The 16,085-nt window shown below is 47.4% G+C and overlaps 2 protein-coding genes across 2 annotated transcripts; both read right to left on the bottom strand.

Annotated features, from left to right (window-relative positions):
* Positions 1–11,008: 11,008 nt before the first annotated feature.
* On the bottom strand, positions 11,009–11,701 carry LOC149911983 (olfactory receptor 14J1-like). The gene has a single exon (XM_090132900.1). The coding sequence runs from the start codon at positions 11,699–11,701 to the stop codon at positions 11,063–11,065; it is 639 nt and encodes a 212-aa protein (XP_089989026.1). The 3' UTR covers positions 11,009–11,062.
* A 2,150-nt stretch (positions 11,702–13,851) lies between these two features.
* On the bottom strand, positions 13,852–16,069 carry LOC149911982 (uncharacterized). The gene has a single exon (XM_090132887.1). It carries the CDS (start codon positions 15,656–15,658, stop codon positions 14,183–14,185), a length of 1,476 nt encoding a protein of 491 aa, XP_089989013.1. The 5' UTR covers positions 15,659–16,069; the 3' UTR covers positions 13,852–14,182.
* Between the last annotated feature and the right edge of the window lie 16 nt (positions 16,070–16,085).

The raw sequence follows: 16,085 nt of genomic DNA, 5'->3' as shown, positions 1-16,085 counted from the left end.
ACTTTTGCCCTCCCTTCAGACTCCACAGCTCCACCATCCCATGGCCACTGCAGACCAGGTTCACTTGGACCTTCAAATTCTCCACCAGCCCTTCCTTGCCAGTGAGTATGAGATGCAGCAGAGCACCTCTCCTCTTTGGTTTCTCTAAGGCTTGGTGAACAAACTGTCAGCTGTGCTCTCCAGGGATATCCTGGATCTTGTATGCCCTGCTGTGCTGTCCCTGCAGCAGATACTGCAGTGGAAAAGGCCCCCAAAGGGGACAAGGGCCCGAAACATCAGGCTCCTATCTGTCTGCATTGGGCACCTTCCACTTCCTCCTCATGATCAGGAAGCCAGGAACAGACACTGTTGGTCTCCTCTATTTGCCATTGCCATTCACTCTCACCTGGCTGCTCTGCCATCCCAAGGAAGAGCTCAGGGCACACCCACAGAGGGCAGTTGCTCTTTTTTGTCTCCTCTCCCATCTATCATGAAGACTCATGCTACAGTCCAGTTGTGTTCCTGTGATCCAAACAAGAGCTCAGGCCTGCAAGTGTACAAAGCTATGTAGCCCAGCACATACTGGTGTTCTCATCAGTGTAAAATCACATAAGAAAACATCCTATTCAGGAGGCATTATTGGATTCAGTGCATCCATGGTATCTATGAAGGTGGCACATAATCATTGGACCCATTATGGGTAGCTAAGTTATCCAAGCAGCATGGATACTCCTGGACATGTCTTTCCTGAAGGCCCTGTGCTGCATTTGCAGCTGCATGTGAGTGTGCTGGACAGCCCAGGGAACTGGCATGACACTAGGCTGCTTCTGATGTCATTCACATGAGAGCACATAGAAAACTGAGGCTTCTTCAGACGAAGAACAAAGATGTGCGTCAGCTCTGTAGTGCCTTGAGCTCCAGAATAGGCAACAGATGGAGAACAGAGGAAGATCTGCCTCTTCTTTTGTGAGCTCATCCATTTAGTCAGCTGAATAACTCTGCCTGCTCCACGGAGATGAGTAAAAAAGACATACTCCAGTGCCCTAAACGCAGTGGTCTGTTGTCATTTAGGATGGCCAAGAATAGCTCTAACCCCTCTCTGGCCCTCAGCTGATGCTCAGGAAGGAGGTGTCTGTCTCAGGGATTTCCCACACACTTCACAAGCACAAGCACACATCCAGGAGCATCGCAGGCACCTTGGTCATCACCCAGGGTCTGTGTGTGAGCAACTGACTCTCCACTGGAGGACCAAGGACTCAGAGCAGGAGCTCACATGCAGGCAACTCCTTGTGCACATCTGAACTGAACCAGAGAAATCCCAAACCCATTTCCACCATAGAGTTTCCATCTAGGGATGAGATGCCAGCACTACCTCAGCTGGATCACTGCCCTGCCCAGGGCAAGTCCACCCCTCCCTGTCCTTGCCTGTGTGCACTTTTTGATACAGCAACACTCACTGAAGGGCTAACCGTATGTCTGGAATTGGTCCTTGTCCAGTGGGCATTTGGTGGTTAATGCAGCAGATTTCAGAGTACAATCATGACACTGCTGTCTTTTAGGAGCTGTTGGCCACAGAGACCCAGGGACATCTCAGGAGAGATCATCGGGAGGATAGAAATCACATCCTCTGCTGCTGAGCTGGTCTGGGCTCCTGGGACACAGGGAGCTCCTACAAGTGGGCAGTGCTGCAGAGACACAGCTCTGACTAAGAGCAGCTCCCGTGTACTCTGCATCAGTACTAGCAGCACGTTCTGAGGTGACATGAAGATAGAAGAGAAAGGAGAGAGGGATTATAGGATGTGTGGGGTGTGAGCAGGCTGCGACCTCACTGCAGGAGCATTGCTTTCAGCCATTGACAGAGTAAGTCTCTCACCATAGGTAATGCAAACACTTTTCCAAGAGGGATCACCAAATCTGGCACATCCCAGTGCAGATCAGGCTGCATACACTCTATGTTTCTTTATCATAGAATAAGAGCTGTTCCAGATGAGGTCTTCCCTGCTGCAGCAGGGAATGAATGTTAGGTTTCCTTTGCAATATTCCGTGATGGGCAGTGGATTCCTCTGCTCTCAGCTGGGTCTGCCTTCTTTTCACAGTGTTCTGGGAGTGTAATCCATCTCCCTCTTCAAAACTGACAAGCTCAGAACAATTAGAAACAAGCCCAACCAGCTGCCCTTTCTCCACACTAAGCAGACATGAATCCTTTTGCCTCTCAGGTCTCATAGGCATTCATACTGAGTACAGCAGAAGTGCTCCGAATTTCTCAATTCAGGAAACCCTCCATGGACACACTGAGTGAGAGGATGGAGTGCAGAAAAAACTATCACTGCAACTTCCATTTGTAACCCACATATTTCTGGCTTTGAGTCCACAGATGCTGACAAGCACTTCTCTATTAGAATTTACTTCATGTGATACATTTTGGAAAGAAAACCTTTCCCTACACGACCACATTTCCCTGTCCCTATGGGGACAAGACTGCTTCCTGGAGAGAAAAAGTGCAGAAGCCCTCAAGACAAAACTCAACGTCAAGAAATGTGGCTCACATAACTGGGGTTAACTGAAAATTTTCCACACTGAAATCTCTGTCTTTAACTTTTGTACTCCTTGGACAGGTTCTTGTGGCAAGAGGCAGCAGATGTCCAACAGCAGCTCCATCAGCGAGTTCCTCCTGCTGGCGCTGGCAGACACGCGGCAGCTGCAGCTCCTGCACTTCTGGCTCTTGCTGGGCATCTACCTGGCTGCCCTCCTGGGCAACGGCCGCATCAGCACAGCCGTAGCCTGCCACCACCGCCTGCACACCCCCATGGACTTCTTCCTCCTCAACCTCGCCCTCCTCGACCTGGGCTGCATTTCCACCACTCTCCCCAAAGCCATGGCCAATGCCCTCTGGGACACCAGGCACATCTCCTATGCTGGATGTGCTGCTCAGGTCTTTTTCTTTTTGTTTTTGTTTTCAGCAGGGTATTGCATTCTCACCATCATGTCCTATGACCGCTACGTTGCCATCTGCAAGCCCCTGCACTACGGGACCTTGATGGACAGCAGAGCTTGTGCCACCATGGCAGCAGCTGCCTGGGGCACTGGGGTTCTTTTTGCTCTGCTGCACACTGCCAATTCATTTTCAATGCCTCTCTGCCAAGGCAGTGTAGTGGATCAGTTCTTCTGTGAAATCCCCCAGATCCTCAAGCTCTCCTGCTCAGAATCAGACTACCTCAGGGAAATTGGACTTACTGTCCTTAGTGTTCTTGCCTTTTTTGGTTGTTTTATATGCATTGTTGTGTCCTATGTGCAGATCTTCAGGGCTTTGCTGAGGATGCCCTCTGAGCAGGGACGGCACAAAGCCTTCTCCACGTTCCTCCCTCACCTGGCCGTGGTCTCCCTCTTTCTCAGCACTGATTTTTTTGCCTACCTGAAGTCACCCTCTCTGTTGTCCCTTTCACTGAACCTGGTGGTGTCATTTCTTTACTCAGTGGTGCCTCCAACACTGAACCCCCACATCTACAGCATGAGGAACCAGGAGCTCAAGGATGCAGTGAGGAAAATGATGTCATGGACAAATTCCATCTATGGCAAACAGGCTCAGACTCTAATGTGAATGATACAAATTGTTTTTTACAGGTTCTCACATCACTTATATACACTCACAAGTTTCCTTTTTTACCTTTCCTATCAGCCTTTACAACTTTCCCATTTGCCTTTTCATGTTGACAACGTATTCCACAAACATTCCTTTTCCGTGCAGACAGGCAGTAACCCAATCAGAGCTGTGCACCATTCCTTTTACTTTTCTTCTAGATATATCCTGTGTTCTCAGCCTTGCTTTTTCATGCTGCTTGTCTTGCTCCACCACTTCTGCTCTAAATAGTCTATCTTGTATTCCCACATCCACCAGGGATAAACTTCTCATCTGTCTCTACAAATAATTCTAAGTCTGTCCAGTAACAGGCCTACATTATGATTTTTAATGTTTATAATATTTATTTATATTAATAGATACGTTTTTCTCTGCTGTTCGTGTGTGTGTGTGTGTGTGTGAGTATCAGTAGTGGTTATCATGGTCCTATACAAGTGTTTGGCTTCCTTCCACTTGTACTGAGGCATCACTGTGCTCTCTTTCTCCTGGAGCCCATATGAACTCTGGGTCAGTGCTGACTCTACCACAGCCTCTGTGTTATCTTTCTGTATCTGTAGGCAAATGAGATGCCAGCAGGCACTGTGGAGGCAGTGGGGATGCAGCAGACCCAGGACAGGAGGCTGAAGGAAGATTCCTCAGGCATACCTGTGCACACACAGTGCCTTTGGAAATGTTCCATTGTCATTCCAAGCATTTTGCACACCCGCAGACTCTCAGGAAGAGGATTTATCAGCACTCATCCCTGTCGACCTGGGTCTGCTGCCCACTCTGATCAGCATGGCCAGCACAGTGTCATCATCAGATCAGATCAGAGGAGGGATGGAGTCTGATGGGAGTTGATGTGCTCATAAAATCTCCCTGAAGAATCAAGTACGACCAGGACCCCATGACCTTGCTGCTGTTGCTCAGTCTCTGTCCCAGGCAGAAGTCCTTGTGACAGTCTCCCAACCCTCAAGCTGGCCATTACCCCAAAGTCAACCGTGGTACAAGATGAGTGTGCTGGGGGACAGATGGAACATCAGAGTCTGGTTGTGACCATTCAAAGGGTAATCCCTCTGCTCAGTCCATGCAAGGACGTCAGCCTCTGAGAGCCCACAAGAGGAGGGAGCTGGCAGAGGTGATCCTGGAGCCCTGGAGACCACCCCATGCCTGTGGGGCCATGAAGCAGGGTGCCTCAGGGCACAGATCCAGCAAAGCTTCCTGTTGTGTGAACAGAAAGGAGACACTGCCCAAGGAAGCTAGCAGCAGATCCAGACCTCATGCCAGTGATTTCCAGCAGCACTTTTCACTGTAATCTGCTGAGGGCTGAGGGCTGAAATGGGACCATTCCACATTCTCCCTGGGCTCAGTGCCTTCACTGGGGAGTGGGCAGCCTGGCCGCACCCTCTCCCAGCCCAGAGCTCAACGGAGCTCAGAACAGGGATGGCTGTGAGCTGTATAGGATATGTTGGAGCTGGGCAGGGAACAGCCTGTGGGGGAGGCTGCTGGAGCAGAAGGTCAGTGCATGCTGACAGGGGCTATGCTGGGGGCACATCTCTGTACCACTGCACGCATGCTGCCCCACACAGTGCCTGCACTGAGCTCCCTGTGGGGCGGTGGGGGAGGGCTATTCTGCAGAGGGGAAGGCATATGGAGCCTCATGCTGCGGGGCTGGGACCCCAAAATCACCCTGGAACTCAGCACCCAGCTGCGCTGTGCTCACCTTGCCTGGCTCCCAGGTGCCCCTCCTCAACAGGACAGGGGAGAAAACACAACTCAACAATTCCTGGGTTGAGGGAAAAGGTGCTTTCTTCTTTCCTTGCTTAAAACCCAGTGACAATAAACTGTGAGTGTTTATGGCTACATATCAAATGCAGGCTTTTTCCTGCAAACTTTGGAACAGCTGATGAATTCAGCGTCCCTTTCACCTTAATATATTAATTGAAACAACGCCTAACCCACAACACACTTGACTAATAGTTTACATAATTTAAATCATTTCCAAGACAGAAATCTGCTCACAGTCAGTTAGGATTTCACATCCTTCATATTCCTTACCTATTTACTGTAATTAAAGTGATTTGCTGTGTTTGTATTTCAGTTTTGTTCTCTCACCTTGTTTGAAGGGTGAGAAAAGGGCCCCACAGTAAAAGAGTAGAAGGTGAGAAAAGGGCTTCACAGGGACTGAGGATAGGGGTAGTTAGAGATAGCTTATAGAAGCAAGAATGTAGAGATTGTTAAAGAAATAAGGGATGGCAGACACTGGGTCTGGGATAGTGAAGGGGATGAAGGCCATACTGATAAGGCTTGAGAACAACCCAAGAACATTTGGCAGGAAGGTGATGAGATGTCCACAGGGCAAGAAGAAACAGGTTTGGGGGGATGTCCTCCTGAAAGATCAGAAGTTTACAGCAAGAAAAGTCAAAAGCTTTTGTGAGGAAGACAACAAATCTTCATCCCATGACCCACAACGCACGTGCAAGAGGGGAGGGTCTGCATGCTAATGAACTCTCGGGGTTGTAATGAATATGTATCTGAATTCCAGGAAAACTATTGATTATGCATTTGTTTGGCCTATATCTGTAGCACCATTTTTCTGGATGGTGTGCAAGTTAGGTGGATCTACCCCTTTGCACCCAGTGTCTGCGCAGCACTGAATAAACCGTACCTGCTTTGCAACCTTACTTGGGTTACAGAGCTTGATTCCGCACGTCTGCACTTAACTCTGGTTTTATTCACACTTTTCTCTGGGTTTTACTGACACCATACTCTGGGTGTGTACACTCTCTCTTCTGGGCCTACACACACTTTACTCTAGGTGTTTCTCACACTGGACTCCGGGTTTGGTCACACTTTACTCCTGGTTTGCTCACAGCTTTCTACCGGTTTTACACACACTTTGCACAAGGCTTGCACACTTTTTACTCTGGGTTTGCACTTGCTCTACTCTGGGTGGACTCACACCTTACTCTGAGTTGTACTCACACTTTAGTCCTCATTTACTAACACTTTACTCCGGGTTTTCTCACACTTGACTTGGGCTTACCTCACACTTTATGCCAAGTTTGCTCACTCTTCTTTCTGGGTTTACTCACACTTCTTTTTTTGTGTGTGTGTTTTACTCAAACTTTACTGAAGGTTTTGACGTGTGGAAATCAATCCCTATAGCCTGTAAGGATATAGAGAAGTTATTTTTTATTGGCAATTGCACAAAAGCCCTGGTGCAGGGGGTATCATTCCTCCAAGCTTGCACCACATCAGGAATACTTGTGGAACAGATATAGGCCAAACTAATACATCATCAACAGCTTTCCTGGAACTCGGATACATATTCATTACAATCCCGTGACTTCATTAGCATGCAGACCCTCTCATCTTGTGCGTGGGTAGTGGGTCAAGGGATGAAGATTTCTTGACTTCCTCACAAAGGCTTCTGCCCTTTCTTCCTGTAAACTTCTGACCCAAAGTGAGGGCATCGCCCCAAACTGGTTTCTTCTTGCTCTGTGGACGTCTAATCATCTCTCTGTGAAATGTCCTCGGGCTGTTCTCAGACCTTATTGGTATGGCCTTCTACACCCCCTCACTATCCCAGACCCAGTGTCTGACATCCCTTATTTTCTAACAAGCTCTACATTCTTGCTTCTAGAAGCTATCTTTAATTATTTCCCTTCACTCCCCTTATTCTCATTCACTTTGAAGCCTTCTTGCCTTTTTACTTCCACTTATGGGACCCTTCTCACCTTTCACTCACACTTTTCTCAGGGTTTTACTGACACCCTACTCCGGATGTGTACGCTCTCTTTTCTGGGCCTACCCACACTTTACTCCAAGTGTTTCTCACACTTTACTCGGAGTTTACACACACTTTATGCCTGGTCTTCTCACCGTTTTCTCTAGGTTTTACTCACACTTTGCACCAGGCTTGCAGACTCTTTCCTCAGGGATTACTCTTGCTCTATTCCGGGTGGACTCACACCTTTCTCTGTGTTTAACTCACACCTTACTCTGTCTTAACTTACACTTTACTCCGGGTTTTCTCACACTTCACTTGGGCTTACCTCTCACTTTAGTCCAAGCTTACTCGCACTTTACTCCGGGTTTACTCACGCTTCTTTTTTGAGTGTTGTTGACTCATACTTTACTCAAGGTTTCCTCAAACTTTTCTTCAACTTTACTCACACTTTCCTCTGGCTTTACTCAGGCTATTCTCCGGGTTTTACTGATACCCTATTTTGGGTGTGTACACCCTCTCTTCTAGGCCTACGCACACTTTACTCTGGGTGTTTCTCACACTTGACTCCGAGTTTACTCAGTTTTCTCCAGGTTTTACTTACACTTTGCACCAGGCTTGCCCACCCTTTACTGTGTGTTTGAACTTACTCTACTCCGCGTGAACTCAATCCTTCCTCTGGGATTTACTCACACTTTACTCCACACTTTTAGTACTCTTTACTATAGGAAAGAAAGACTTTAAAGGGCACCCAATATAAATGTTTTCTGATTTAAATTAGTGCAACTTGTTGCTTTTGGGGAATCATTCACCATTTGATATTGATTCAGACTGTCTCTGAAGGAGATCTGCATAGGCAGGAAAAGCAATTGCTTGAGGCCTGACACTGTACAGACAACCTGACTGCTCACCTCCCCAGGCCTGACGTGTCTGCTGTATGCCACCTGGCACTTGCATCACTTTTCCCGACAGCAGAATCCTCCACTGAAATCTACAGCTGGACATTACAGTTCCTTTACACCGTTCCTTCACCTGCTTTCCTTAGAGAACTGTCTGCACACAAACACAGGGCGTTGCTTCCTACTTTAAAACAAACAACAGTAAAGCATGATACAATTTCACTAAAACAAGACACACTCCTCAGCCGTATCCCACCAGCATGGTTCACTTCCCAAAAGAATAAGTACTTTACATAGGTAGACAGGAAACAATAAATATTAATAGGAAATGCATATTAATTGAAGGATAAATGACAAGGAGCAAAGCTCCACTGTGTGATCACAAGCATTCCATGCCATCTCCAGAGGCCCCAGAGGTCCTGTCTGGGACAGGCAGCTTTCCGAGAGGACCTGCAGGAGACCAGAGCCCTCTAGAAGCTGCAGATGGAACTTGGGAAGAGGGTCTCAGGGCAGTAACTGCCAACTGTTGTCTTTGTCCCTGTAGCTGCAGCCCAACCCAGCACACTCAATGCCCCCCAGACAACTTAGTGGAGCCCTGGGGGTGACCCAGCACTGAAATGGCCACTAAAATGCCAAGAAACTCTGATTTATTCTCAATAAACAGAAACATTCATGAACCATTGTGGGTCATTGGTGTCAAACTCAGCCTAAAAGACTCAAGTATAGGTCACAGTCACTGCGGTGAAACCCATCACATTGGGAAAAGTCCCACCAAACTATGGAAGTTGAAAAAGAACAGTGTGAAAAGAACTATCAGGTCAGTCCTCAGATGAAGGGTATGTAAAATTTATCTGCTACAGAGGCGGAGAGCAAAAGGCATTGGATTGTGACTCAAAGAACTAAAAGAGGTCTAATTCATTTAATCCATGAGCTGATACAAACACTGTCAGAGTGAAGGACACTGGTTTATGACATAACGTGAGGAAGAAAGGAGGTGGCTGGTCTATGAAACGTCGTTCCTGTGCCATGACCAATGCAGATAGCGCTGGAGTAGAAGCTCCGGGCCACAAGCACACTGAGCACAAGTCCTCACTTGCCAAATGAACATGGAGGCCTCCACTGAAAAAATGCTGCTTCACATCACCTTTTCTCTCTGGACTCTGCTCCACACCATCAAGCCCACTATCAGTACCCCCAGGAGCCCACCAGGCTGGCAGCTGGGAAGAGTCAACGTGGGGACAGGAAGCGCATCCCTACAGCACTCATCCCAGCAGGGACAGGACAGGGCAGAGGAGCAAGGGAGAGGCAGGCTGAGGACAGGTGGCTGGAGTGGTGATGTGAGCTCACTGTCACTGCAGCACCTGAATGGCCCCTGGAAGATGTGCCGGCCGGCAGCACTGGGAGGTCATGGAGTGCATCAGCAGTGACAGCACTGGAGAGGGGGAGGGCAAGGCGGGTGGCAGAGCTCCATCCAGGTGCTGGCTGCGAGTCCTCTCTGGTGCAGCCACCTGCAGCAGGAGGGCAAGCAGAGCATGTTCCTTCTCATCCATCCTCTAACTCACAGCAATTCTCCATAGCGCTTCTCCAGGACCAGCCCTACTCCCACAGATCCTTGTCCAGGGCAGTGTGTCCTTGCTGGCCTGGCAGAAGCTCCCTGTTCCCTCCTGCTTCCCTCCCCATGCTCTGTGCAGGGCCCTGAGCTGGTGGAGCTGCTCTGCAGAGCGAGGGAGCTGTGGTGCCCTGGGACACCGGGCTGACCCTGTGCTGCTCAGGGTGGAGGCAGTCCCAACTGGATGGGATCTCTATTGTTGAGTCTCTCTCCATCTGCCCAGTTGGCTCAGCAGCACCACTGCAGAGCCTTCATTTGCCTGTGGGCTCCTCAGACTCCCCTGTTCCTTTGAATCAGTGGTCTGTTATTGCATAAGGAACTATTCTTTGCCTTACACTGACACAATCTCTTACACTGTCCCTGGAGATCCCCTGGCATCTCCAGGATGCTTCAGATTCCTGTCCAGGACAGCATCTGCCATTAGTCCCACCGCAGTAGGGACAGTCCCACAGAGACATGTTCAAGACCCGTTACCATTTGCTGGGCCATGTACAACCAAGAAGGGAGCTCTCATCCATCCTTTGGTCCTCATTGATCACCCTGGGACTTTGAACCATGCAGAACCCCTGGAAAGCAAGAGGACTTTCCCGAGGGCAACTCCTTGGCTGTATTCCTGGCACAGATTTGGAAGGGGTGTTCAGCCCTCTGGCCCTGCCCTGAGCAGCCCCTTCTGTTATGATGGTCTCAGCAGGGTGGCCAGCTGTGGCACACTCCTGCACACTGTCTGCCTGCCTGCAGCCAAAGGGATGCCACCATAGAGACAACAGCACTGTCACCAATTGCACCAGAACTGAGAGCTGACACAAATGCATGGACACAAGATAGCAGTTGGGAACATAAAGAGAGCAGCACTGAAAAGGCCACATCCTGCTGCTGCCCATGGCCGTGGCTCCAGGGAAGCAGCAGCACAATTCAAAGGCAGCAGAAAGTCCCCTCCAGGCTGTGATGAACATCCCTCAGGGACACTGCTGCTCCTTGTGGCATTTGTGTCTTAGTTCATGACCTTCTGCTGATGATCCATACTGGATGGGAGGCAAAAAAAATGATCCTGTGTTGATTTCTTTATCTATTCATAGAACCTGGTTCCTTAAGTACAATAGGTTCAACACATGGAAGTAAAAATAAGTAAACAAAAAGACTGATGATGAATATTATTTAATTGGAATTAAATTTATTTTAAGTATGACAAAGAAATATGAAGAAAAAATGGAAACATCACATAAAATCGATCACACTTTGCTTAACTTCTTTGCAGTCTTGAGGGTATGATGAACATCGTTTTGATGGAGAAACAATGTATAATGGATAACTTTCCTGACGGCACCCTTGAGCTCCTGGTTCCTCATGCTGTAAATGAGGGGGTTCACTGCTGGAGGCACCACCGAGTACAGAAATGAAAACACCAGGTCCAGGGATGGGGAGGAGAGGGAGGCAGGCCTCGGATGGGCAAAAAAAGCAGTGCTGAGAAACAGGGAGACCACGGCCATGTGAGGGAGGCATGTGGAGAAGGCTTTGTGCCATCCCTGCTCAGAAGGCATCCTCAGCACAGCCCTGAAGATCTGCATGTAGGACAGCACTATGAATAAAAAACACCCAAATAAGACAAGGACAGCAGCCATGATAAGTCCAACTTCCCGGAGGTAGGATTCTGAGCAGGCGAGCTTGAGTATCTGGGGGATTTCACAGAAGAACTGATCCACAGCATTGCCTTGGCAGAGAGGCAGAGAAAATGTATTGGCAGTGTGCAGCAGAGCAAAGAGAGCCCCAGTGCCCCAGGCAGCTGCTGCCATGGTAGCACAAGCTCTGCAGTCCATCAAGGTCCCGTAGTGCAGGGGCTTGCAGATGGCAACGTAGCTGTCATAGGACATGATGGTGAGAAGGAAATATTCTGCTGATAACAAAAAGAAAAAGACTTGTGCAGCACATCCTGCGTAGAAGATGTGCCTGGTGCCCCAGAGGGCATTGGCCATTGTCGGAGCTCGGTGGGAGACAAACACACAACCACAGAATTGATCAGAAAGTCTCAACTTTAATCAGAAGGTTGCATGCATTTATGTTGGTGCTAATGAAGCTCATACATATTGCAAAGCCCGAGCTCCTGATAGGCTCTTCAGCTACTTGTTGCCCCAGCCCTTCTTTGTACTTTTTGTGATTAGACCATGCCATACATCTTTCTTATTTCTACATTCTCCTGCCTTCCTACACATCCTGTTAGTTTGCTCAAGGACTCTCTCCTCGTTAGCCTTGTTTACATCCTGTTACATTGCTCAAGGACTCTCGTCTCATTAGCCGAATACTGTCTGTGTGGCCTTTCTCAACCAGCCAGGTCTCAATCACACTCTCCACACTTCCCCTGTTTTCTTTTTGGACAACTAGGCTAACTCCTACTACCTTATCAATTGCTCAGTGTATTAAGTGATGTAGACAAGAGAACACACATGGCACCACCAACAGTAACACAATTAACACCCCCAGTATCATAAGCATGAATCGTATGATGTCTCGAAACCAGGGACCGATTCCTAGCCCACGGAGCCAGTCCTCTAACCCCAAACCCTCTTCTTCCTGCAAATGGCTGGTGAGGGTCTGTAGCTTAGCTATTTGTTGGTGTATTGATGACGAGTGTTCCGTGAGGTTCATGCAGCACATTCCATCAAAGTCCTCACATCCGTGCCCATGAGCCAGCAGTAAAAAGTCTATAGTGGCGCGATTTTGCAGCGTGGCATGCCTGACTGAATCTGTATCTACCAACAATTCCTCTAATACCCTTGAAGTGGCATTTGTCTGCTTAGCCAATCAGAGCCGTGAGATGTTCTTTCTTCTTCTGAAGGTGTCCTTGGTTCTCATGCCGCTTATCTTGCTCGGCAGCTGCTGCTCCGTGCAGTTTTTCTTACGTTCCCATATTTCCCCTTTTTTTGTTTATTAGCAAACTTCTACCATACTATAAAGTAATAACACTAATTATATTAATAATACAATCATTATAACTCAATCAAGGCCTCGATTGACAATACTATAAGTGTGAGAAAGGAAACAAGGCAAACATAACATCATGACAAGAAATACTGTTAACCTACTAAAAAGAACAAACACGTGTTTGGTCTGCAGCCCAACTTTCTGCAACCTGGAAATAAATCCCCAAGGGCCCCATTCTGTGCTAATCTCTAACTGCTTTGAAAGAAGTCTTCAACTTTTATATATTCTGATATATTGATTTTGAAAAATCACTAAGATTTGTACAACAGATGCTTTTAGAGTGCTCATGATTGTGCCTTTGGGCTAATAGAAAATTAATAGTTGAGGAACTTTGCATGCCAGATAGAACTAGGGGCATTATTACTTACTGACCCTTGAGAAACAACAACCTGCAGAAAAAGGGTGGTGAATGCGATAGGCAGTGCCAGCAGGGCGTCCCCTGCTTCAAGGTGCACTTTTCCTCTCTCACCCACCACAGATTCTTTTATTTTATTATATTATATTATTTATATAATATAATTTATATATTATATATTATTATATTATTTATATTTATGTATTATATTATTTTATATTTATATTATATAATTATATTATATAATTTATATATTATATTATTTTATTTTATTATATTATATTATCTTTCTTTTATTCTTCTCAGGGTCCGAAGAGTATTTTCCATTTGTACACTGCATCCACATGGCCAGTGCGTGATACAGAGGCCAAATGGAACATCTGCTTGCAGAATAAACTATCAAGGTTAACTCTCTTAGCGTGTGCCTTTGTCTCAGGTGCTTCATGATCATATTTTAAATTCCCAAATAGTGGGATGAAAGAGAGTTAATCATTCTATAATATAAGGTCATCCCTTTGCTTGGGATTCCTTTCCAGGTTTTGTCTTAGCACTACTAATACATTAAAATAGCTATCTCCATAGATTTCAGCATTAGTAACATTAAATCCTGTTAATTCACATTCAATCTATTACTAAAAAAAAAAAAAAAAAAAAAAAAAAATTAAAAAATAAAAATAAAAACCACACAACAAAGGTTACTACTCTGCTATTTGCAATACAACAAGTTACAAAGCAAAACCAAATAATAAGAAGCACATAATCCCAATCACTATGAGTTCATGGTCGTTTCAAGCCTGGTTTCAGTCTTTCTCATCATTTCACATCCTGACACCGTTCTTTTTGTGGGTTCCGTGAGCTGCAATGGGAGTACGCACAACCATTTCCCCTTTTTCCTTTTGTGCAAGCAAGACAGTAGTGGACAGTTTGTTAAGTAAGCATGGCGTGACGATTGTGTCGTTTAATATCAGTCCGAGATATTTCCAGGGGGACGTATGCTGGATCTTTTCCGGTGCTATCACTAGTCCTTTGCTGCCAGTATTTCATGCAGGAGTGTCATCTGTTGCTCAGCGTGTGTGGACTTCTGACGCTCGCAAAGGTGCAAGAGCTGCCATTCCTGTGGCTGACTAGCTTGTGCCTGGGCTTTTAATCCCTCACCCAGATCTGCGATTGCCTTCACTAATAATGCTTGTGGACCACTAGGTATATTTGATATTCGCTGTAGTGCTTCTTCTATTGTCCATCCACTACTCAATGTGTTTAAAACTCCCTGAGTTGTAGAATTGCAGTTTTGTAATGCACATTGTTTTAACATAGCTCCCTTCATGTATTCAGGTACCCCTGCAGCCTCTATAGCTGTCGCTACCCCAACAATAAAGCTCCTGAAATCCTCACTCCTTCCTTGCTGGATTCCCATGTATGAGGGGAGTCCACCTGGTGCTTTAATTCTGGACATGGCATGCCTAGCCAATCGCATAGATTCCCTCAATTTGTCTGGACCTAAGAGGGCTTGAGTCTCCGTCCTCACGTATGGTCCCAGCCCTAATAGTTCATCAAGTGTTACCCCATGCAGCGGATCTCCTGGCTGCCTCTGAAACATCACACTCTGCTGGCACAGATCATGCCAGTGAGCATTAAACAGCAATAACTGATGCTGAGTAAATATCAACTTTGCTACTCCCCTTATGTCTGCTTGTAGCAAAATTTGTGAACCCCAGATAAAATCCAACATTTGCTTCACCGGCTCACCCGTGACTCCACACTGGCTAACTGTAGCCCTCAGCTGTGACAATAATTTCCAATCTAATGCTGATATGGTTGCCTGCATTCCTCCTGCAGCCAAAGGAGTATAGGTTACAGGGCACGCCAATTCCTGCACCGCCGCCGTGCCTTCACCATCCCCCTGCTCCATGCATGCTTTTGCTATGCTCGCCCACGCCTCTCTGCGCTCTCTTGTGATTGCCTCCGCCAGGGCACTTTCTGCCCCAGGGACCGGCTCATCGCCTTGCTTTTCTAGGGCAGTTGCTGAAGGGGTTAATGGTTCCACAAGTGGCGCAGTTGGAACAGTCATTGGCTCCGAGCCCGCAGCTGGAGCATTTACAGGCTCTGAGCCCGTAGCCCGTTCAGCTGGGATTGTGCTTACGGCAGGAGGAACTGCTGGCGGCCAATTCCAGTAACCCTCATTTTGCTGGTGTGCCCCCACAGCTTGTTGAGCTGCCCTTTTCTCAGCCTGACTCTGAAGCAATTCATTATGAACTGCCTTCCATAATTTCCCCAGTTTCCTTGTCACTTTATCGTCCTCTATCGTAGCCTCCCACAACACATCTCCAAACTTCCGCCACTCACTCAGCTCATGAACTGAATAAGGGTTAACAAGCAAACCCCAGCTCTGACCATAGGCCAATAATCCAGGGAGCTCTTTATTAAGATCTATTCCTTTTATCCCACGCTCTTCTAAAAAGCGAGTAAATAATTGATAAGCTGCTTCCCTTTCCATACCTAAGTTTCAGCGCTGTTGCAGCCTTGCAAGGTCCGGCAGCCCGTATCGGTCAGGTCTCACAGAGTGTCCTGAGGCGCGGCACCTCTTCTTTCTCGGAGTGCTTTTGCCGTCCCCGCTGCTTAGGGACCCGAACTTCCTACGCCGCTCGTCTGGTTCTATCCAACGGGTTATCACGTCAGGGTCACCATTTGGCGGAGCTCAGCGGGAGACAAACACACGACCACAGAATTGATCAGAAAGTCTCAACTTTAATCAGAAGGTTGCGTGCATTTATGTTGGCGCTAATGAAGCTCATACACATTGCAAAGCCCGAGCTCCTGATAGGCTCTTCAGCCTACGGCTGAACACATCAAAGGCAAGGCTAAGTCATGGAAAACAACAAAGAGAAGGCCGCGTCAGGGGCCGGGCCCAAAGAGAAGGCCGC

Source organism: Phasianus colchicus, unplaced genomic scaffold (genome assembly GCF_987193195.1).
Source record: "Phasianus colchicus unplaced genomic scaffold, bPhaCol1.hap1.1 HAP1_SCAFFOLD_48, whole genome shotgun sequence".
Classification (NCBI taxonomy): domain Eukaryota; kingdom Metazoa; phylum Chordata; class Aves; order Galliformes; family Phasianidae; genus Phasianus; species Phasianus colchicus.
Note: the sequence above shows the minus strand (reverse complement) of the source record. Positions and strands in the feature narration are given on the sequence as shown.